At 42.2% G+C, this 23228-nt stretch overlaps 1 protein-coding gene across 1 annotated transcript in view; it reads left to right on the top strand.

The window, feature by feature from the left end:
• DTL (denticleless E3 ubiquitin protein ligase homolog) overlaps window positions 1-23228 on the top strand; it is a 66465-nt gene that overhangs the window by 41736 nt on the left and 1501 nt on the right. The window contains exons 12-14 of the mRNA XM_033938312.1: window positions 1213-1302; window positions 4500-4635; window positions 16543-17357. Coding sequence (XP_033794203.1) covers window positions 1213-1302; window positions 4500-4635; window positions 16543-17357 — 1041 coding nt within the window. The remainder of the gene's footprint in view (window positions 1-1212; window positions 1303-4499; window positions 4636-16542; window positions 17358-23228) is intronic.

Here is a 23228-nt window from a genome sequence, read left to right on the forward strand (position 1 = left end):
ATTATAATGGTCATTTGTTCCATTTTTTAATTCTACATGTGACATTTTATATTTTGTAAACCATTTAGCTCAGGTCTCAACAAATTTTTCACTGAATCTTGGAGCCAGTTGAAAATCCTAGGAGCTGGCAGCTAAAAGCATTTGCAGTTTTCCTCAACCCTACCCTCATCCAACATTGTCCGCAGTGAAGTTTGAGAAAGGAATAGCCTATGAGATCAGCAGCTCCTTAAACTGAAGAACTTTTTTTTTCTAAGCTACAAATAAGCGTTGGCACACACTTACTGCAGCTTAAAATTGCTTACCACAGGTCATGCTCTGACATTCTGTAATAGGTTCCAAATTGGTATGCACTAAAAATATTTTTAAATTTTCTTGGAGGAGGTGTGATTAGAGGACAGAGTAATAAAAGTTTTAAAAAGCCCTGGCACATATCACAAATCACAATCATTTAAACTTTCAAACCTGTGAATGAAATATCCGGTAAACATTTGAATGTTCACTCGCTGGCTGCAGGATTACTGCATGAACCTTTGTCAACTGCAAAATAAGTGTTTCAATGAGTGCTCACACAATAGTTATTTTTCATATTATTGCATAGCTATAGATAGAAAAAAATAAAAATTGACCATTTCCAGCTGATTTAAAAATGGCCTTAGCATGTGGGAGAAACACATTTACCACAGCTTAGTAAAAGGACTCCTAATTTACTAAGGCTATCTTCCCATTCTATGTTTTGTTGATGACAAAAAGATTTTAATAAATTGGTTCCTTAAGGTATCCCTGCCAGAAACCAGCAGTCTCCCTTCCAGAAGCATGGTGTGATGCCATCTTCCTGATAGGTGAACCAAAGAGATAATTTGCCTTTCTGTGTCGCATATCGCCAAGGCATGGCATCACTCCCCACTTCCGTCCATCACTCCCCTTCCTCCCATCTCTCTACCACCTCCAGCATTCACTGTCTCAGACTGCCACCTATTCTGCATATTGAGGCTGAAGTGATGGGCTCCGGGTCAGAGACATGCCCTGTATGAGGAGGATAAGATGTTCCTTACCTCTTTGACCCTGGCCAGGTCCCTTCATCTCTGAATTCTTGAACATTTATAAAACATCACTGTCCCTTCCTTAGTCCCTGCTCTCTGTGTACAGCTGTGATGTTCCTTTCATTATCTTGTCTCTTAGCATTTTGGTTTCCTTAATTGTTCTCTACTCCAGGTCTCGGAGTCCCAACTTCCTCCAGTGCTGCTCATGGGACATTCCCAGGAGGTCACATCTGTTACATGGTGTCCTACAGACTTCACCAAGGTATGGAGCATCCTTTTATCTTGGCTTTTTTTTTTTTTTTCTTAAACCCTATGAACAAACTTCGGGGGGGGGGGGGGGAGGGGGAAGTGGTCCAGCCCAAAAGTTTGTGTTAGGGTAAGCAGTATTCTTGGTTTTCTGTAATGTTTGCTTCTGCTGCCACCATGTGCAACTCTGCGATTTTTCTATTTTTGAGCCACAGAGTATAAGTTTTCATTACAGATTCTGGTGATAAATTGTTACTATCTAGACTTTCAGATAGCACATACAGGAAAAAGAGCTCTGGGGATGATAAAGTGAGAGGAACGGGAGACTTGGAGCTAAAGATATACTTTTAGAAAGTACGGGTACAAGAGAAAAAAGGAGATGGGATGACAACTTGGTTGTCTAGCGAGATGCACTAAGGTATCAGAAGAAAGGTGGTCAGCCTCGAAGAGTGAGAGCTTGTGAACTCCACATAGTATTGTATCATCACCCTGTCTCATGGCTTGATAAATCTCGGGATTAGAAATTACACTGTGGAACCCAGGGTTTACTGCCAATTCCCAGTCTCCTCCTAGGAGGAGGTTTGACTGGTATCTTTTTCTCCCCATGCTTAGTGCTGCTGTCCTGTAGATGTGCCACAATGCAGCAGCTGGTTAGAGGAGATTTGTTGCTTTGCTTTCCTGGGTGATAATCTGGGAAAGTGGTTCAAGAGGGAGACTGCGAGGTGGGAAGAAGAAATGAGGGGTAGGGAAAGAGTGAGTGCACTGGGTAAAAGCATTGATACCTATCCTGATACCTAAATTTTGGAAGTGGTTCCTAAATCTGGAACATTTTGTCAGGGAATGCCTTGTAACAGAATACAAAGATAGAGATGTGGTTTGTTGTAGTAATGGGTTCACTCAAGTCTGCTCCCAACAGTGTCACAATTCCCTTTTATTTTTAAAGTTTGCAATATCATAACAAGCAATACATTTGTAACAAGCAAAACATAGTAACATAGTAAATGACGGCAGATAAAGACCCAAATGGTCCATCCAGTCTGTGGTGGATATCCAATCTGTCTCTCTATAATTTTAATTTAAATTGTTCTTTTTCTTAGATATTTCTGGGCCAGAAACCCAGAGCTCTGCCCGGTACTATGCAAAACAGAGTCAAAAAAGAAATACAATCTTTTTTTTTTTAATAAATAAAGCAATACATCTCAGAGGAAATTAACATAGAAACATAGAAGATGACGGCAGAAAAGGGCTACAACCCATCAAGTCTGCCCACTCTGCTTACCCATCCCCTGTCTATGCCCTAATGACCCAATTTTCTTATCTTGACCCTCGTAGGGATCCCACATGGGTATCCCATTTATTCTTATAGTCTGGCACGCTGTCTGCCTCGATCACCTGCACTGGAAGCTTGTTCCAATGATCAACCACTCTCTCTGTGAAGAAATACTTTCTGGTGTCGCCATGAAATTTTCCGCCCCTGAGTTTGAGCGGGTGCCCTATTGTGGCCGAGGGTCCCTTGAGAAAGAAAATATCATCTTCCACTTAGACACGTCCTGTGAGGTACTTAAATGTTTCGATCATGTCTTCCCCTCTGCCTACGTTCCTCGAGAGTGTAGAGCTGCAATTTGTTCAGTCTCTCTTCATACGAGAGACCCTTGAGCCCCGAGATCATCCTGGTGGCCGTCCGCTGAACCGATTCAATTCTGCGCACATCTTTACTGTAATGTGGCCTCCAGAATTGCACACAGTACTCCAGATGAGGTCTCACCATGGCCCTGTACAACGGCATTATGACTTCAGGCTTTCGGCTGACGAAACTTCTATTGATACAACCCAATATCTGCCTTGCCTTAGATGAAGCCTTCTCCACTTGATTGGCAGTTTTCATGTCTGCACTGATGATTACTCCTAAATCTCATTCTGCTGAAGTCCTAGTTAAAGTTTTTCCGTTCAAGAAGTATGTCCTGCATGGATTTCCGCTTCTGAGGTGCATGACCTTACATTTTTTAGTATTGAAGCCTAGCTGCCAGGTTGAGGACCAACTTTCCAATGTAAGCAGGTCCTGCGCCATATAATTCTGTAAACTGGAGGAGTGGCTAATTACCAGGGAGAAATACCTTATATACTTGAATATAAACCAGGATTTTTGGGCCAAAAAATTGGCTCAAAAATGGGAGTCCTGGTTTATATTTGGCTGCCATGTGAGTTCTGATTTCTTCAGTCGCTGAACAGCACCCAGCAGCTTCCTGACTGGCTCCTGCGAATTCTCAGCTAGCAGACATGTCTCCGAGCTGCCACCAGCTACAGAGCTTGGAGAATTCTGGCTTTGATTTTGTAAGAATCGCTGCCGCTATCCCGTTGAAGCAAGAGAAGAGCCACAGCCACCTGGTCAAAGAGCCACATGTGGCTTGCGAGCAGCGGGTTGCCAACTCCTGTCCTAACTGGAAAGGAAACAATCTTAACGACCCCCTTCTGTTTGGTGTGAGGCATTTTGAAAGAAAAGAAGTATTAAATTTCCAGCATCAAATCTTCGACCAAGAAACACTACCAGAAGTCATGCCACCATCTTGGTCGCTGCCCCTCAACTGAGACTTTTGATGGGCTAATACAATATTCTTCTCTTACCTTCAAAACCACATGGGTATTTGATGAGTAATTTATCAAATAAAAAATTATCAGGATGTGTGTGGGGGGGGATGGTGTTCATACATTTGCATAAAGCTCTGCAGTGAAGGGCTTAATTTAGGACAGTACTTTACCTTTTTTTTTTTTTTGCTGTGAGGCCATGAGATCGTGTGTAGAAGTGAACAAGGAATACTGCATTTCTTGGAGACTGGGTAGAACAAGTTTCACCCTTTTTTGAATTAGGTTTTTTGGTTTGGTTTTTTTTTCAGTCAAGTCTTGGTCCTAACCTTATGGTAGGAATATATGCTTAGCATGGAAGGGATTGTCTGAGGCTGTGTGCTCAGGGACGGTCATGAGGGTATGCTTTTTTTATGGTGGACTGTTTCTTTAGAGCCAGTGTGGATGTTGTACATGAATAGGTTATAAGAATGGAGAAAAATGCTGTGCAGAAGTGTAGCCACAAGGATAGCCTGGGAGTGGTGCTGTTCATCTGTGTTCTCTGTAGTATGGGCATATTTGTTGCTTGAGCCAGTGAACCTGATCTTCTTAACTGGATATTCTCTTATCTGGATTTGCCTCTTTGCCCTACAGATTGCCACTTGCTCGGATGACAACACGGTGAGAATCTGGCGCTTGAGACGTGGCAATAAAGAGAATGCATGTGCACTAGGAAAAGCCGACCAGGTGGGCTGGGCTTGTCGGAAGAAGCAGGAGGTGGTCTCAATAGGTATGGAGGAGACTGGTTTCAAAATTCTGACACACTATTTTCCTCAACACAAAAGCCTTGCAGCTAAGGACAATAATTATATCCTTATAAACATATTTGTCCTCCTAAAAAGTTGAGAAATTGCCATAATCCAAACGGGTCAACAGCACTATTCTCAACACGATGTAATCACAAAGCAAAAGCAAAACCCAACTCTTCTGCAGGAAAGGAATGACAACCAAAATCAAAGGAAAACTGCGGAGATAATGTTCGTGATGCAGGATCACATCAAATATATCCACAAACGTGTTGAAAGGAGGGGCTCCAACATGATCCATGTTTTGACTAAATCATCTTCCTCAGGGGTCCTAGACATTGCCAGTGTCCTCTGGCAGTCCGTTTTATATCCATATTCGTTTTTATCATTGTTTCTTCAAATTCTAGGACCCCTGAGGAAGACGGTTTAGTCGAAACACGGACTCTGTTGGATCTCCTCCTTTAAACACATTCGATGTGATACTTTCTACTTTTGGAATAAAATCCTTCATCACGAACATTGTCTCTGCAGTTTTCCTTTGATTTTGATCAACTATAGCTAAAATAATGAAAAATATTTAAATTACATCTTGTTGAGCATAGTGCCGTTGACCCGTTTGGGTTTTTTTAGTCACAACTTTTTATAAGCACAAATATATCCTTTAAATAGTTAATGTTTCTAAGGATATAATTATTATCCTTAGCTGCAGGGCTTATGTCAGGGATCTCAAAGTCCCTCCTTGAGGGCCGCAATCCAGTCGGGTTTTCAGGATTTCCCCAATTAATATGCATTGAAAGCAGTGGCATGCATAGATCTCATGCATATTCATTGGGGAAATCCTGAAAACCCGACTGGATTGCAGCCCTCAAGGAGGGACTTTGAGACCCCTGGCTTATGTGGTGGTGATTATATTTCCTGCCTTCCAGTTTTAACTTTTTTTTCCCCCCATATTGTTTATGCACATAAATTTCTTTTGCAGGTTGAGACTAGCACGTGAGCTCTGCTCTCAGAGCACCTTGCAGCAGCTTTGATGTTTTGCATATGAAAGCCAAATACAATAATGAACATTTCAAAAGAAAAAAAGGGGGGAAAGTGTGGTGCAGTGGTTAAAGCTACAGCCTCAGCACCCTGTGTTGTGGACTCAGTCACACTGTTCCTTCTGACTTTGGCAAGTCACTTAATTCCCCCCCCCCTCCCCCATTGCCCCAGGTCCATTAGATTGTGAACCCACCAGGACAGACAGGGAAAAATGCTTGAGTACCTGAATAAATTCATGTAAACCGTTCTGAGCTCCTCAAGGAGGCAGTGCATGCAAATCCATCTCATACATATTCATGAGGACAGAGAGACCTTCCGATTGTGTTTAAGAAACTGATTTTCATGTGCTAGACTGTTGTGCAATTCCCAGTTTGAAGCCTCTCTGACTAGATGATTATGGACAAATGAACTAACCAAGATCCAGTTTTGGATAAAAGTAATCACAATGACTGTAGTATGTGCGTAAAAAGTTGGGAAGTGAATGTGAGCAATGGGGATTAGGTTCACTGACTAAATTATTATGATATTTATTAATAAATTAAGTATTGGTAAGTTGTAAAAGTACTGTAATGAAATGAACCGTGGGAGATAAAGATTAAAATTGAATTGATTCAGATAATACTTGTTTGTATTAAATATTTAATAGCTGGTTTTAAGAATTTGAGTATACATATTCACGGTGGCTCTCGAGGACTAGAATTGCCTACCCCTGGTATAGAAAATTAAAAAAAAAAAAAAAAAAAAAAAGACCAGCAGCAGCTTTTAAAAACACAGGATTTTTCTGAGAACCCAAGTAGTACATGCAGCATAGTACGAGCCCTGGACTCTGGGAATTGTGGGCAGCACGTAGGGTGTGGATACCTGGTTCCTCTTTGTGTGTCACCATTGCTCGTCATCTTCCCTTAAGCCCTTTCAGCCTTTTGGTAGGGTTTTCAGTGTTTGTTCTCTTTTGATTTTTTTTTTTTGCCCTGTGAATCTTCTGCATCCACACTGCCTTCTCCCCAGGCAATGGTATGCCATTCATCTCTCAAGTTAATCTGGGTATTACTGTGCTTTTAAAAGGTTGGGAAATACTGCTCTAGTGACGGGCGGTGCATCTTTCAGAATCTCACCTTTGGCAGCGGTGAAAGCCTTTTTTTTTTTTCTTTCCAGATTTCAGATTCCTGCTCACACTTGCTGGTTTTGTAGCAATGAAGCACCTAAAGCACTACCTCAGCGCCTTTCCCCTTCCTGAGGAAGTTTCTGCACAATAGCAGTGCAGATGCCAGACCTCTCCTCTCGGTTTGAACTGGGCAGGGAGCCCATCGCTTTCCCTCTTAGGGAGGGCTGGGATAGACTGGTACAAGCATGTGTTCAGCCCTGCTGGTGATCCTGTGGATGATTAATGGAAAAAGGCTCTTGGGAGGAAAAGGGCAATGAGCACTGGCTTCAAAAGCACCACAGAGCTTTCCTGCCAGCCCCTGATTTATCTGAACAAACCACGTGCACTGGGCAGAGGTTTAGCTGGAACGCCTTTGTTTTCCTTTCACCTAGAACAAGCTTCCACTGAAGAAAATGGTTAACAAAATGACTTGATCTTAGCTACCTTCCTGCCATTTCTAGCCCTTAAGCCCCTGGTGTTGCAGCACTTTTCCTGCCAGACCTGCCCCCTGCTTCTCTTTCCCCAAATCTCGTGCTGAACTTTGGACAAAAAATTTCAGAGGAGAGGTAGATGGCCTTTCTCACTCTTCATTTTAAAGAGACAGGACCATATCCACAGGAGTTTGTTTTTTGTGGTTTTTCTTATTTTAACACTACTACTATTTCTAAAGCACTACCAGACATACCAGTCCGTGCTCGAGTGAACTTACAATCTAAACAATCAGACAAACAGGATGCCTGGGTAGAAGTTACAGTTAGCTGGTTAGGATGGTGAGCAGAGGGAAGTACGGTTATGAGTTGAAAGCTGTCTCAAAATGATGGATTTTCAGCCTACTATTGAAAAAGGGTAGGGGCATGGTGGATGGACTCAGGTAGTTTTATTCCAGGCATATGGGCAGTGAGCTGAAAGGAGCAAAGTCTGGAAGTGGAGGAGAAGGGTACAGATAAAAGCAGTTTGTCTGAGGAATGGAGTTCTCGGGGAGGTGTATAAGGAGAGATACTGAGGGGCTGCAGAACGAACACACTTGTAGATTAGTAATAGGAGTTTTAACTGTTTGCGAAGGCGGATAGGAAGTCAGTGATTTGAGGAGAGGGGTGTGAGGCAAGTGTAGCAAGGTTGGCAGAAGATAAGTCGTGCAGCACAGTTTAGTAGTACAGATTGGGGGGGGGGAGAGGTGGTTCTGCGGGAAACCTATTAAAAGTAGATTGCTGTAGTCTAAACGTGAGGCTATGAGAGTGTAGATGGAGGTCCGAGTTGTGTGCTTAGAGAAGGGATGAATTTTGGTGGAGATGTAGGCTTTAGCAGTCTGTTGAATGTGGGTAGAAAATGAAAGGTCAAAGGCAACTCCAAATGTTATGAGTAGAGGAGACAGGAACAATAACAGTAGTATTTACAGAGATGGAGAACACTTCAGAAATAATTTTAAATGCCATTTAGGGGGGAAAGGGGATGGAAGGAGGATGGGACTTATATATCACATTTTTGTGGTTACACATTCAAAGCGGTTTACATATATACAGGTGCTTATTTTGAACCTGGAGCAATGGAGGATTAAGTGACTTGCCCAGGGTTACAAGGAGCAGTGCTGGGATCGATCCTACAATGTCAGGGTGCCGAGGCAGCATCAGCAGCACTACCACTAGGCCATCCCTACACATAAAAACATAAGAATAGCCATACTGGGTCAGACCAATGGTCCATATAGCCCGGTATCCTGTTTACAATAGTGACCAATCCAGCACAAGTACCTGGCAGAAACCCAAATAATAGCAACATTCTATGCTATCGGTCCCAGGGATAGCAATGGCTTTTCTCCCTATCAGTGTCGGTAGCAGACTATGGACTTTTCCTCCAAGAACTTATAAAAAACATTTTTTTAACCCATATATTCTAACTGCTGTTACCACATCCTCTGGCAAAAAAATGGAGGTTTAGGCACAAAAATAACTGCTTTTAAAAAATTGCCCAGATTATAAGCAGGTGAAACTGTGCACCCAATGCTGTTCCATGTATAACAGGAGCAGCAGAATGTCCCAACCTTCATCATGTCCTGTTCCCTATCATCCCATAGTTCAACATCTCCCCTTCCTTCTACCTCCCCTTTTTCCTGTAAAGTGTTCAGCTTCTTGCTTCACTGCTTCTAGGGAATGGAAATGACACACTGCATTTACAGAAGATGCATAGCAACTAGCCAGCACAGGGCCTTGAGCAAGCTTGAGGCCTGCCGACTTCTTTCCACCCCCTCTGAACTTCCTGTTTTAAAGAGGGTGGAAGTCGGCCTGCACTAATTGTTCAAAATATATCTTCTGTAAATGCGGAATGTTGTTTTACTGCCCCAGAGAAAGTGAAGTAAGAAGCTGAACACTTCAGGGAAGAAGGGAAAGAATATTTTAAGCTCTCCTCCCTCACAAGTTCCAGCACTTATGAGTGCCTCGTATGTATAATTTTCACCTGTGTCCAGTAGAGGTATTGTGGAGGAGTGTTTGCTCAAATTTGTGTGTTAAATCTATTTCTCAAACTAGATTTGGAGCACCCCCTCCTCGCCAGTCTGGTTTTCAGGATAATTAGAAGAACTATGCATGAGAAATATCTGTGTGCATGCCTGAGAAACACTATTAAACAGAAGTTGCAGATTGTATTTTCTGTAGAATTATTTTCAAAAGGAAAGTAAGTTTATATCATTTGTCTGAGGAAAAGTTTGAAAATAAGTATATACTGACCACAAATTCAGTGACATAACTTCAGCTTCTTTGGGATAATTGTTTAAGGCATTTCTACATGGAAAACTGTGTTATGCACAGATATGGCCATTCATAATATAGCCTGAGCTACATGCATGTGTGGGATATGTATATATATGTTTACATAAGCATACAAGTTTTTCTAACCTGTGTAGGTTCCGGGGTAAGAGTCTGGATTTGCATGCATATTTTATATGAACAGGGTCAGCTCAAGGGACTCTTGACACACTGAACTGACCTTTGGTTCAAACCCCCCCCCCCCTTCCTTGGTATGGAACACTACCCACACCAGCCCTGGCATCTTTGCTGTTTTGTGCCTCTCCTCCCTTTCCTTTTTCTTTAGGGGCACAGCAGAGGGAAGATGCCAGAGCTGTACAGGTTAGGTGAAATTCAGGAAACCACTTTTAAAGGTAGATGTGAGGAAGATTTTCAAGAGAGGTAGAGGTGTTGCCAGAACTGGGAACGGGAGAGCAATATGCTGAAGATATGAGACACACTACCACTACCGCTGTATAAGGAGCAGGTGAGGAAGGCTTTGGCGTCCTGAGTAGCACCTTACCTGTGCCATGCCATCAGCTGGCTCCAGATATGAGGAAAATAAACTGGGGAATGTTTTGCTCCCTTCAGATCTAGGGTAAATGTGTGCACTTCAGTAGGAGAGGGGGTCATTTTCAAAAGGTCACGTACGAGGTCTGTTCAAAAAAGTCAAGGACAGTTTGAATTGCACGCCAACGGGAAGTTTTTTTTTTTGAGACGCGCTTGGTGGCATTGAGTAGCTTGAAACCTCGCAAGTAACCTCCTTTTTTTTCTGTTTGTTGAGATATGTTTTCATCTCCGAGCTACAGCAATTTTTGCGAAGTGTGTTTTCATGATTGGCTATTTTTCATCATGTGGAATCTCAATGGGCAACGCTACAACGTGAAGTTCTGTTTAAATTGGGTAAGACCGCTACAGACACTTATGAAATATTGAAAGTGGCTTATGGGGAACATGTCATGAGTCATGGAAGCTGTTTTGAATGCGTCAAAATTCACAAATTTTGTGCAAGAACGCAATGACAGTTCTTCTCCAGCTACCTTTCTCTCCTGACTTGGCCCCTGCTGACTTCTTGTTTCCTAAACTTAAATCCACGCTGAAAGGAAAGCGATTCGATACCATTGAAGACGTAAAGAAAAATTCGATGCAGCAACTTTAGCGATTCCTGAAGATGTGTTTAAGGACTGTTTCCAGAAGTGGAAACGATGTTGGGAAAAGTGTGTACATAGGGAAGGGGACTCAATGGAATAAGTTGCAAGATTGTTTAATAATTATTTATAAAATCAGTCTTGGAACTCTTTGAACAGACCTCGTATACCCATCATTTTCCTCTTTGAAGTAGATGTGTGGAAGGTATGTACATAAAATTACATTAGATAGCCTGTTGTGTTGTCAAAGCAATTTTACATAAGTTTCATGCCAATTGATACAGGAAACTATCTTAAAGGTACAGTGACCTCCCAGAGTTCTGAAAGAATCAGCTTGTCTGTTTTAGCATTGATTTTTAAATAAGTTATCAATGCCCCAAATGAAGTCCCTTGAGAAAACAAAAGTGCAGTAAAACTAGTAACAAATATAAGAGAACTGAATATTGGAGCTCTGCTGGTTGGGATTGATGTGGGTCTATCTCAGGGGTGGGCAACTCCGGTCCTTGAGCCAGAATCCAGTCGGGTTTTCAGGATTTCCCCAGTGAATAGGCATTGAAAGCAGTGCATGCAAATAGATCTCATGCACATTCATTGGGGAAATCCTGAAAAACCGACTGGATTCCGGCCCTCGAGGACCGGAGTTGCCCACCCCTGGTCTATCTCATTGCTGTAAATGGAGGATGTCACTGCAGTATCTTAGAGGTGTGACTAGTTATTGCATTGTTCTTTGTTTGCAGGTGTTGTCTTGTACCTGTGTGTTTTCAAGTTAAAGCTGAAAAAAAAAACCAACCAAAAGCCATAATATTCCAGCAACGGCGAATGCAACTAATCCCCTCCTTATACAAAATCATGCTAGCGTTTTTAGCGTTGGTCATGGCGGTAACAGCTCCGACGCTCAAAGGAATTCAATGATAGTTAGAGTTGTTGCCGCCGCGGCCAGTGCTAAGAATGTTAGTGTGGTTTTAGAAAAAGGGGGAGTAAGTTTTCAGTATCATCAAAATCACAATAAAAGCAATAAACAAAAGAAAAAAACAATAAAGGAATTTTACAGTAATTCCAGGTATAGAAATAAATCTCAGCAAGGAGCTTCTGCTTAGCAGTGCACAGCACTTACCGTCTGAGGCACGGTATAAGAATAAAGCCCTTAAGGCTTGAAAAGCAGTAGGCCCATGCGGAGGCCTGCCTGACCTGCTCCTATATTAGCAACTTTCACTTTGTTTGGCTGTCAGAACTCCTGGTATTTGGAGAACTAGACCTAAAAATAGTCAGAATTTTGTTTTATTAGGCATCATTTTGTGCAGGGGCTGCTAACGAGCCTGATGGCTATAGGCTGATGGCTTGTCATGGGGGTTTGTCCAGAAATTGGCTTGCTGTGGCACAGCTTCTTTTTGAAAGCAGGACTCGTGGTGTTCCATGCAGCTTGCGCTGAAGAATGGCCTTCCCAGAAAGGGACCCAGTGTGGAGGACAAAATCGAACCTGTTTTGTATATCGGCACTATGCATGCTCTTATGTGATCAAGGATGTGTAGAAATCTCACTATCGTCACACCCCTTTTCCCCCCCCTACAAAGCTCATGGGTGACTTCAGTGAGTATAACTATGCAGCACCAACAGCAAATTTTTTAAAAAATGATAGAACCAAGACACCCTGGCCAATTCAGTCTCTGAAGAAGGAGGGGGTTAGTTCTGGTACTCTCTTCCTTCAAGTACAAACACCCCCCCCCCCCTCAAAGTATCTCTACTTGAAACCCCTGGCTGTGGGATCTTTCTAAGTCCTCCTAAGCTCTCAGTGCCCTTTGGGCAGTGGCGTACCGAGGAGGGGGGGGGACGGTCCACCCCAGTTGCAGACCATGAGGGGTTGCTCCCCGCCTTGGAGTCATGGTCCATGAACGTTCCCTTCCTAGAGTGCCGATGTTGTGCCTTCCTTTCTATTGGCCGGGTTGACAGAACTGACGTACCTCTCCATGATGGCTGCCTCCTAAAGCAGTAGCAGCAGTGATTGGGCGGAGTAGGCCACAAACAGCCTGCTCACAGCAACTGCTTCTAATGTCCCGCCCACTACTACTGCTGCTGCTTGGGGATGGGGGGGTCAGTGGGGAGGTGCTGCACAGTGGGAGGGAGCAGGGCCGGCATTAGGGGTGGGCAAACAGAGCAGCTGCCCTAGGCCCTAAGGCTTGGGGGGCCCCTATGTCCCAGCATGTCTGCTGAGTACGGTTGAAAATGATTCAATAACTGTATTATCTCCGTTCTAGTTGTGCATTCTGTATTACTGTTTTATTATGATTTTTTATATTGTTGATGCATATTATGCCTTTAATAAAACAGATTTAACATAAAATTGATAGTTTAAAATAAAAATCAGCTGCTTCTCCTTTTTCCCTCCCCCCCCCCCCCCCCAACTGTGATTTTATATTTTGTTACAGAGGATACTTTGTGTGCTGGTATCTTGGGGGTTTTGTCCTTTTTACATCTACTTCCTGCTTAGCTACTTCTGTAACAAATTGAAAGGGTCCTTTTAGTAAGCTGTGCTAATGGATTTAAGTCTGCTTTAAGTGTCATGCAGCCCAAAGGTGGACAGCGGGCTTCCTGGCTTTTAACGTCTGCTAAATCTGTTGGCATACCTTAGTAAAAGGAGCCCAAAGTACAGTCCTTGTCGTCACACACTGACGTGTAGAAAGTAAGAATATATCAAAGACAGCTAAAGGTGTACGCTAAGATTTCTGAGCACGAGATATAACAATTAATAATTTTGCCCCCTCACCCCTTAGTTTTGAAATTATCAATGTGGCCAACCCCCATTACTGGTAAACCCTCATTACAGGTCTCATGAAAAATGGGACCTGTGCTGAAACAGCACAAGTTAATGGTACAAAAAAACATGTCTTAATAGTATCTATGTTGATATCTACACCCCAGCCTGTTAACTGTAATCCGTCCTGAGCTCTTTGGGGAGGACGGGATAGAAAACGAATTAAATTAATAAATAAATATTTGCCAATACAAGAAGAGACATGGTGACCTTTTCACTAAGCTGCATTATGTGTTAACTTGCTCTAACGCAGCTTAAAATGGTGTACTGAGGGATGTGCTCAGGTATCCTGCGGTAACCGCCAAATGTGCACAAGCTAATTGTATGTTTTAAATATGTTTTAAGGGATGTGCCAGGGGTTGAGAGTGGGTGTTCTTGCACTAAACAGCACATCTACACTAGCATGTGCTGTTTAGTGCAGGTATACTACGTGGGCCCTTACCCCCTCCAAAATGGATGGTGGTAAGTACTCGCATGGTAATTTTTTTAAATTTTTTTTTAATGGCCACTTGCTAATAGCAACATCAGTGCCTGGCCATTAAATAAAAAAAAAAAAAAAAACCCCACGGAAAATCCAACTATTTTTTTAGCACTCTGGTGAAAGAACAGGGTAAGAGCATACTAAGGCCACTTTTTACTGCAGTTTAGAAAAAGATCCCACAGGAAGTGGCATAGCGAGGATGAGTGGTGCCCATGGCAGTGGCATCCCTCCCTGTCCTCTTTTCCCTCCCCCGCTCCTTCCTGACCCCTTCCCCCCCCCCCCCCCCCCACTGCATGCCCCCCTCGCCTTCCCCTATAACTCTTTAATTATCCCGGCACGAGCAACCTCACCAACTTGCTGCCCGCGTCGTGTTGGCTTTCCCTCCGACATCACTTCCTAGGCGGAAGTGACGTCGGAGAGAGCTGATACCGATGCAGGCAGCAAGTTCGAAATACTGCTCACGCCAGGAAAATTAAAGAGGGGCATGGATGCATAGCAAGGGGGGGTAGGGAAGGAGCAGGGGGTGGAGAGAAGGATGGGTGCCTGAGCATCCACTAAGATGGCACCTGGGACGCACCGCCCCCCTCTTACTACGCCACTGCCCAAAAGGATAAAACCTTTAGCAGCACAGTAAAACAGGCCCTGATTTCTTGATTGGATATAACCAGCTAGTGCTGCTACTCCTTGAATGTGCCAGATCATTTACTTGTGTGGGGGGTGGTGGGGGGATGTGCTCAACTGTGAACCTGAACTCAGGCAGCTGGTGAACTGGTCTGATCTGGAATATTTGTTAAGAGACGATGAACCTGCTCCTCTGTTGCACAGATAAATGTATCCTTACGATTGGGTTTCAGAAAAGCAGTGTGCTCTGTCTGTGGCATTAGCACCCCTGCTCTTCCAGGCCCTTCATAGAGCAGCTGCAGATTCATTTCTCTTCTGATTCTTTTGTGCCAAGAAGTCTTCATTGAGAAACTCCTTCTTACCTTTGTGTGTTTGCTGTGCCGTATAAATGTTCTGGTAGTGGAGGAGGGTGTTTTGTGTGGTTTTTTTTGCATAAACATTTTTTTTTCTGCATGCTTTCTCAATGTGCATGCAAACTCTGGCAAATAATATGGCCTTCCCAAAGGCAAAGCTGGTACCATGGCATCTTGTGGCAGTAAGGATTTGGTAAACCTAGAAGGCTGCAGTATAAATACCACTGTGGGTTGGGTTTCCAAATGGCTCTTCCTCACTCCTCTATAAGAAGCTAATCTAAGTCTGATGTCACCCACTGCACGCATGGGTAAAGGCAGGCCTGGAATGGCCATTTGGGAGAAGAGGGAGCCAAAGTAATTCCCTAAGAGGATGCCTAATGCCCTCATGGCGTGAAGTAATAGAGCAGACCAGCATAATGAAGCTTTATAAAATTTATTCATTGCAAACAGATTAAAAGCGTAAAACTCTCGCTATGGCTATGTTTGACCCTCTGAAGGTCTGCGTCAGGCTGAATAAAAACCAGGGGGTGCAGTTTCAGGCTTTTAGCTATCTGGTAGATACAAAATTGCTCACAGTGGCAGATTCAACTCGCAGCAAAGCTGCTTGATGATAGCCTGAGAGACACTTACATGGAATTTGACCAGTCCACATTTTATTTACAAGTTTACTCATGGTGTAACTGCCTAGGAATAGAGATTTGCATTATGTTAGCACTGGTAGAGAAGTGCAGTATGACTGGCTTCTTAAATTATGAACATGCACAAATTTTAACAAAATTAAGGTTTTTAGTTAACTGAAGCAAGATTTTATTTTCTTATCTCAGACTGTGTAACCAGGTGACTCAAGCTGCCCTAATCAAGAGATGCCAAATATGTGCAAGAATCTTTTATTTCTTTTTTTTTTTTAATGGAGATGACAGCCGTTGCACACCTTATTTATTAATTTTCTCAAAAATGGGACTCTGAACAAAGCTAGTTTAATAAAGTATTTATATCTTTGTTCTTTTAATTTTGTTTAATTGTAAGCTTTTTCATAGTGCTGATATGGTTTATGAAATTTGTACTGTTTGTTATAACCAATGAAGAAGATTTATCAAAAAATGTCATCGGGGGAGGGGGTGATTGGATAAGGTTGTATAGGGGAAGACAATAAACTGGGAGTTGGAATGTATAGAAATGTATAGAAAGTAAAAAAAAAAAAAAAAACAACCCAGAGCCATTGTTTTTTAATTGCATTCTTTAATAAAGAGATTTAACTGGATAGGAGTCCTCCTATCTGATTAATCATGTTGAACTTTGATCCCTTCTTGTTTCAACAGTAGCAGCATAAGTTTTATAGTTTTGTTAACTTTTTTTCTTCTTTAAGCCTCCTGTGATCACTACTCAAATGTCTGCACCAATCCAGGCTTCTAACCTTTTTTCTCTGTAGGGACTGATGCTGTCTTTCAGTTCTCTGTTTTTATACATTTTATTCTAGATTGCTTATCTGATGTTGAATATTTTTGCTTTCTACTCTTTAACAGATGCAGCTAAACACACTACTCCAGCTAAAGCCCCTCAAATGGAAAGCAATACTACTGTATCATCGCCAATTATAGCAGCTTGTGCACCAAACTGTACTGGTGATCTCCCCCTTGCCACCAATACGCCAACAACTTCTCTTAAAGCACTTGTCTCTAAAGGCCAAACTCCAGCCAGGCAGAAAGCAGGAGACTGCATTGCATCACCTAAACCAACGAGTTCCATCAGGAACTGGGTGAACAAGACTCCAAATTCTTCCTCTTCTGTGCCTGAAGCAAGAACGCCTTCTCCTAGAAAAGCTCTCATGCCTCTTGTCTTGCAGGTGCACTCCAGCCCTGACGCTGTGCTACTTCTTGAGAAGAAGGCTAAGCGAAGGTTGGAGACTAGCAGGAATGATAAGCCAGTGCATGAATGTGTTAAAAGTTGCAGCTGTGTAATGGAGCTTAATCCTATGGCCAAACAACGTAGGTTGGATCTATGCTCCTCAGATGGCGATGTGGGAAAAATCCAGCAAGAGGACTGTGACGGAAGTGAACTTTCAGAGTATAGTGGGAAGAAGGCTGCCTCCCTTGGAGACCTTTTAGTGGAAACTCTAGGAACTTCTCCTCCTTTCATACTTCAGGGTGAAATAAGAACGGAGCTGATGGACAAAGAAAATGGTTCCCCTGAGAAAAGAAACTGGCTATCTGCCATGGGAGAGAAATTCAGAACAGACAAGTCTTCCAGTCCAAAAAACATAAGCACCAGTCCCCCATCCTCCAAGGCCACCAGCACAAAAAAGCATCAAGTCAGGAGTGCAGCGCCATCATCCCCACCTGTAAGTAGCCTTGATATTGCACACAGAGGGGTCCATCCTTTCTTCCTGTGGCTCCTAACGTCGTGGTACAAGTAGCAGTGTTATTAGAGATGTTTAGGGTTTTCTAAATCTTGGGCTTGCAGGTTAATGTTAGCAGAACCCCTTTGGTAAAATTGCTTTATTCAACACTACAGCGAACAGAGCTCTGCATATGAAAGACCACTATTTACAAAGCAATGAGCAAGCTTATCCCATGTAAGCAGAAGATCATGTAATGTTTAAAGAATTACCCCCTTCCCCCCCCCCCCCACGCCAAAGAAAAAAAATCTCCACCTTACATTACATTAGTGATTTCTATTCCGCCTTTACTTTGCGGTTCAAGGCAGATTACATAAGAATTGTTATGATATTAAGAAGCACATATTGTAAGATAATAAGAAGTACTTAAGGAATAGCTTGAACATTTTCCAATTTACTAAGGAGTAGATAGTATTGCAGGAGACGTTCGAGACATGTCTGATTGTGTTATATTGGTTTTATGTATTTTTTGAAGAGTAGGGTTTTTGTTTCTTTTTTGAAGGTTTTGTAGTCTGTGGTCGAAATTAGCAGATTGGTGAGTTGTCGGTCCAGTTTCGCTGCTCTGGTGGCCAGTAGGTTGTCATACAGTTTTCTTTGTTTGACATTTTTGGTTGGCGGGTGTGTGAATATTGTATGAGTTCTCCTGTGTCTGGTTGAGGTGGATTGAATTAGTTGATTGTTCCAGTAGGTTGGGCTGTCTCCGTTTATAGCTTCGAATAGTAGGCAGTGGAATTTGAAGTGTAAGATAGAATTCTTGTGCAGGAGGCTTTGACTCTTATGACCTCTCGGTAACAATATATAGGCACAACATCAAAGGAATTCCCCTCCCTCCACCCTGGCTTAGAAACTTGACGGCAGATAAAGGCCAAATGGCCCATCTGCAGCATCCACTACCTCCTAATATAGAATCCTTATGCAGGAGGTCCTCATTCTTAGAAGTGACCGCAGTGAGGAATGCTAAAGTGGGTGGAGTCCATATCCTGCCTATAAATAACCACTGAACTCCTTTCCTCCTCCAATGAACACCTTATCAAACTTTCTCTGTCTATAGCATACAGGACTGGCTCCCTATGGATCAGGTAAGACCCTGGTCCAGGGTGCTGGTAATAGACGGACTGGAATTTGGTGCCTATATCTTCATTGCCCTGAACCAATGCCTTGCCTGGTCCAGCAGGAAGGGGGGATTTGAGAGAGAGTTGGTGGTGGTAGGGATACCAGATCAGGGGGGTGGAGGAGAGAAATACTGGATTGTGTAGGGGAGGTGCCACAGACCCTTGAGCTAACCCTAATAGCGTATCTACATCCCTCCCAACTTATTGAGCACTACACCTCTGGCCTTTGGTGGCAGGGGTTGAATATCTTCATCCTAAACCATTATGGAGTGTCTTTTGCTTAAGAGCAAGTCCTGCACTCTGGACTTCTGTGAGAACAAAAACAGGGAGTTTGTTTTGCAAGGGCCAGAACGGAGGTTGACTTTCCTGATGATAATATTGTAATATGCAGCTTTTTCCCCATGATAAACACTTTGTTTAATATGGGTTAATTGCCTGGAAGCATCCATTTTCCCCAAAAGTATACCAAAACGATTGACCCTCTTTCTTTATAGTAACAATAAACATAGCTAATTAGCATAGTATAAAGTCTGCATGGATAGGGTTTCAAAAATATACTTATAAGGAAAAAGTATAACACCTATTTTTCCTTAAGTATATTTTTGAAACCCTAGCCATGCAGATTTTATACTATGCTAATTAGCTATGTTTATTGTTACTATAAAGAAAGGGTCAACCCTTTGTGTATACTTTTGGGCTGTAGGTATGCCAAACCAACTAATAAAGCTGCTTTATTTAAAAATAATAATATTCCATAATTATATTCCATAAATCTGGGCAGAAGGGGCAAAGAATTGATCAAGCCATGGCCCCATTGTTCCACCCCTTTCTGCTGCAGTGTTCTTAGAGGAACTGGGCCAAGAGAAGGCAGTATCTTTATACCTGATTTAGGGCTTGTAGTAGGAGAAAAGAGGCCGCATTGTGCAGCAGTGCTAAAGGGGAATAGGGGTGGTTAAAGGAGGAAGAGGGGAGTGAGAAAGCTGTATGTGTTGGGGGAGGAGGAGAGGGCTGCACTGGTAATGTGAGAGAGGAGGAATATGGTGTTTGAAGCCTTTTCTTCCTTGGCACCTAAGCTACTGTATATAGAGTTAGGAAAAAACAACAACTGGATTCTGATGTATAAATAGCTACAAGGCCCATCGAGTCTGTGCTTCCTTTCCCACGTCTCTGATCTGAGTTTTCCCTTCCTTTTTTCATCCCCATGCTCTCTTAAATTCCAGTACTGTTTCCATCCACCACGCTACCAGTGCAGTTCATTTTTTTGAAGAGCTACAGTGAAATGTGCTTTTAATAATGTATACCAAGCTGGAAAGTTAGAAAATCCTCCAGCAGATCATTTTTAGGAGCCATTTGAGGTTCAGGACAGCCAATTTATGGAATAATTGTTAGCTACGTAGTTGGTGTTTTTATGTTATATCAAAGGGCTTTACTGCCTTCTGACTAATGGAGAAGTGGCCTAATGATTAAAGCGGTGGGCAGGGAAGCCAGGGTTCAAATCCCACTGTTGCTCATTGTAACATCGGGCAAGCCACTTAACCTTCAGGTCTCCCACCAAACCATCTCTCTCACCTTCAATCCGTTCAAAATTCTACAGCATGATTTATCTTTCACCAGTGCCACGGCACTTGCATATCCCCTCTTTTCAAGTCATTTCATTGGTTCCCCATCTACTTCCATATACTATTCAAGCTCCTCTTACTGACTTACAAGTGGGCTAAGGAAAAATGATCACGTCAGTCCTTATCGAATGCTGCACTGGCTGCCAGTAGAAGCACGAGTAATATTTAAGTTCTCTTGTATTTGTTTTAAGCTGGTTTGGGGATTGGCCCCTACCTATCTTTTATCTCATTTCGTGCTATACAGCCCTATAAGGATAATCAGGAATTGCAATTTATTTACCTATCCTAGGATCATTGGTTGTAGATACAGGTCTTTTTTGGATAGGATGCTAGCATTCCAAGCAAGTAAACAGTCCTGGTTGGGCAATTTATATTAGCGGAACCATGCAATCTTACAGCGCATTTCGATACTGTGCTATTTGATAAATTCATTTCTTAACTGAAGTTTTATTCATAACAAAAATTTTATACTCTAGGTAACATGTACTTTTACTCTCAATACTTTGCTGATTGTCCAGTTTCTCTTCTGTGTAAACCGCCTAGAAGTAGTTCAATTGTTGGCGGTATATAGAAGAATAAAGTTATGTTACGTGACAAAATTCATTACCATTCCCGTCCCCACGGATAACCGCGGGAAACGATTCCGTGTCATTCTTTAGTGTCTAACTCAACCCCAGTCCTTCTATACCAGCATTTTTCAATGCAAGGCTTGAGGGTCAGTGACTGTGCCCATTCATACTCTGATACTTCCCTCTCTCCTTAAAGAATGACATGGAGATGGTTTCCCACGGTTATCTGCAGAGACAGGAACGGTGATTAATTTTGTCACCTTGTTATTCTCTACTGACAAGTGCACTCATTCTATAGCTCCTCAGTGTCTCTTCCCTCGTCCTAAGTTCTTCCCTGGGAGCTCAATTCATTGGGCAAGTCTCTCTTATCTGTTCCATTCTCCACTGCCAACTCCAGATTCCATTCCTTTCATCTTGCTGCACCCTATGCCTGGAATAGATTTCCCACGTTGGTATGTCAAGCTCTTGTCTCTGGCCATATTCAAATCTACGCTAAATGCCTGCTCTTAACTTCTTTTATTATTATTCCCATCATAACTCTCCAGTCCCATTTTTGTCCCATGTACCCATCTTAAATATTTTGTAAGCTGTTTTGAGCAAGGACCACCTCATATGTTTTATGTACAGTGCTGCATACCTCTAAACTAAACTAAAGCTCAACTTTGTATATTGAGTCATCATTCTGAGAAGGCTCAACTTGGTTTACAGCAATTAAATAAACAGGGAATGATTTACAAATGATAAATAGAAAATAGCAAAATTTCAAAAGAATTAATTTTCAAAATGTTTGGCAAATAGAGTAGTTTCTAAAGATTGCAGAGACGAGCATCAAAGCTAATAAAAGGTATGGAGAACTTGGAATACGAGGAATGACTTAAGAGACTTGGATTGTTCTCCCTTGAGAAAAGGAGACTGCGAGGGGGATATGATCGAGACTTTCAAAATACTGAAAGGAATCGACAAAATAGAGCAGGAAAAAAAATTATTTACAATGTCCAATGTGACACGGACAAGAGGACATGGACTGAAGCTAAGGGGGGACAAGTCCAGGACAAATATCAGGAAGTTCTGCTTCACACAACGAGTGGTGGACACCTGGAATGCTCTCCCAGAGGAGGTTATTGCGGAATCCACCATTCTAGGATTTAAAAGCAAACTAGATGCACATCTCCTTACGAGAGGGATATGGGTGACTAAAATTACGCCTGGCCGGGCCTCCGTGTATGCGAATCGCCAGACTTGATGGACCGAAGGTCTGATCCAGAGATGGCAGTTCTTATGTTCAAGGTTTCAAGGTTTATTAAATATTTGATGAATCGCTAAATCTGATTACAAAGCGATGTACATAATTATAAAATTGGATAGAATTAAAAATAAATACAAAATAAATAAACATTAAGATTAAGACAGGACAGACATTAGTTGGAGGGGAAGGAGGGCAAAAAGTTACAACTGTTATATCAAGAAAACATATAAGGGAAAAACAAAAGGAAACTAGGTAATATTAAAAGGAAAAATCATAAAATCAAGAAAGTTTAAACGTTAAAAGCATCTTTAAAAAGGTATGTTTTCAGGGATTTTTTAAAAGAAGGGATATCTTTTTCGTTTTTGATATGTTGGGGCAAAGAGTTCCACCACTGGGGACCAGTGTTCTTATGTTACGGAAAAATTGAAACGAACTGGAACTCCTTTAAAAAAAAGGGGGGGGAGATCATTCCAGAGTTGAGAGAATTTAAAGACCGAAGATTAACTGAAGATCTTGATTCCTTTAATCCCTTTTTAGAAATAAGGGAGAGTAGCACTATAGAAATAAGTAGTGGTAGTAGATTGCAAGCTTTTCGGCAGCAAGGAGCTCCTTACTGTACCTGAAGGTAGCGCTGCCTGAGCTACTGTAAATCCAAATAAATACAAACACAAAATTTAATTTGTTATATAACTTATCCCATGCTGGTGAAATTCAAACTTTCAGGCAGCATAGATGACAAACCAGTGTATAATGACCCAATTATTAGAAATTCTGAGGAATGTTTCCCATTGCTTTCCTAGGCGAGTGGCATGTCTTTCATTGTACACTTCTTCCAGCTCTTTATCATAGGCATCAAAAGCCACCTGCCCACCCCAGCTTTCTTGTGACCCTATGGCAAAAATGTCTCTAAGAATACAAGAGACACTTAAATGAAGGCATATTATAATAACATAAGAATAGCCTTACTGGATGAGACCAGTGGTCCTTATAGCCCAGTATCCCATCTTCGCGGAGGCCAATCCAAGTCGCAAGTACCTGGCAAAAACCTAAATAGTAGCAGCATTCCATGCTACCGTCCTATATCTGTCTCAACAGCAGATTATGGACTTTTCCTCCAGGAATTTGTCCAAATCTTCTTTTTTTTTTTTTAAACCAGCTACATTAACTGCTCTTACCACATCCTCTTACCACGTTCCAGAGCTTAACTATTCACTGAATGGAAAAATATTTCCTTCTGTTGGTTTTAAAAGTATTACTCTGTAACTTTG

This window comes from Geotrypetes seraphini, chromosome 3, assembly GCF_902459505.1.
Source record: "Geotrypetes seraphini chromosome 3, aGeoSer1.1, whole genome shotgun sequence".
Classification (NCBI taxonomy): domain Eukaryota; kingdom Metazoa; phylum Chordata; class Amphibia; order Gymnophiona; family Dermophiidae; genus Geotrypetes; species Geotrypetes seraphini.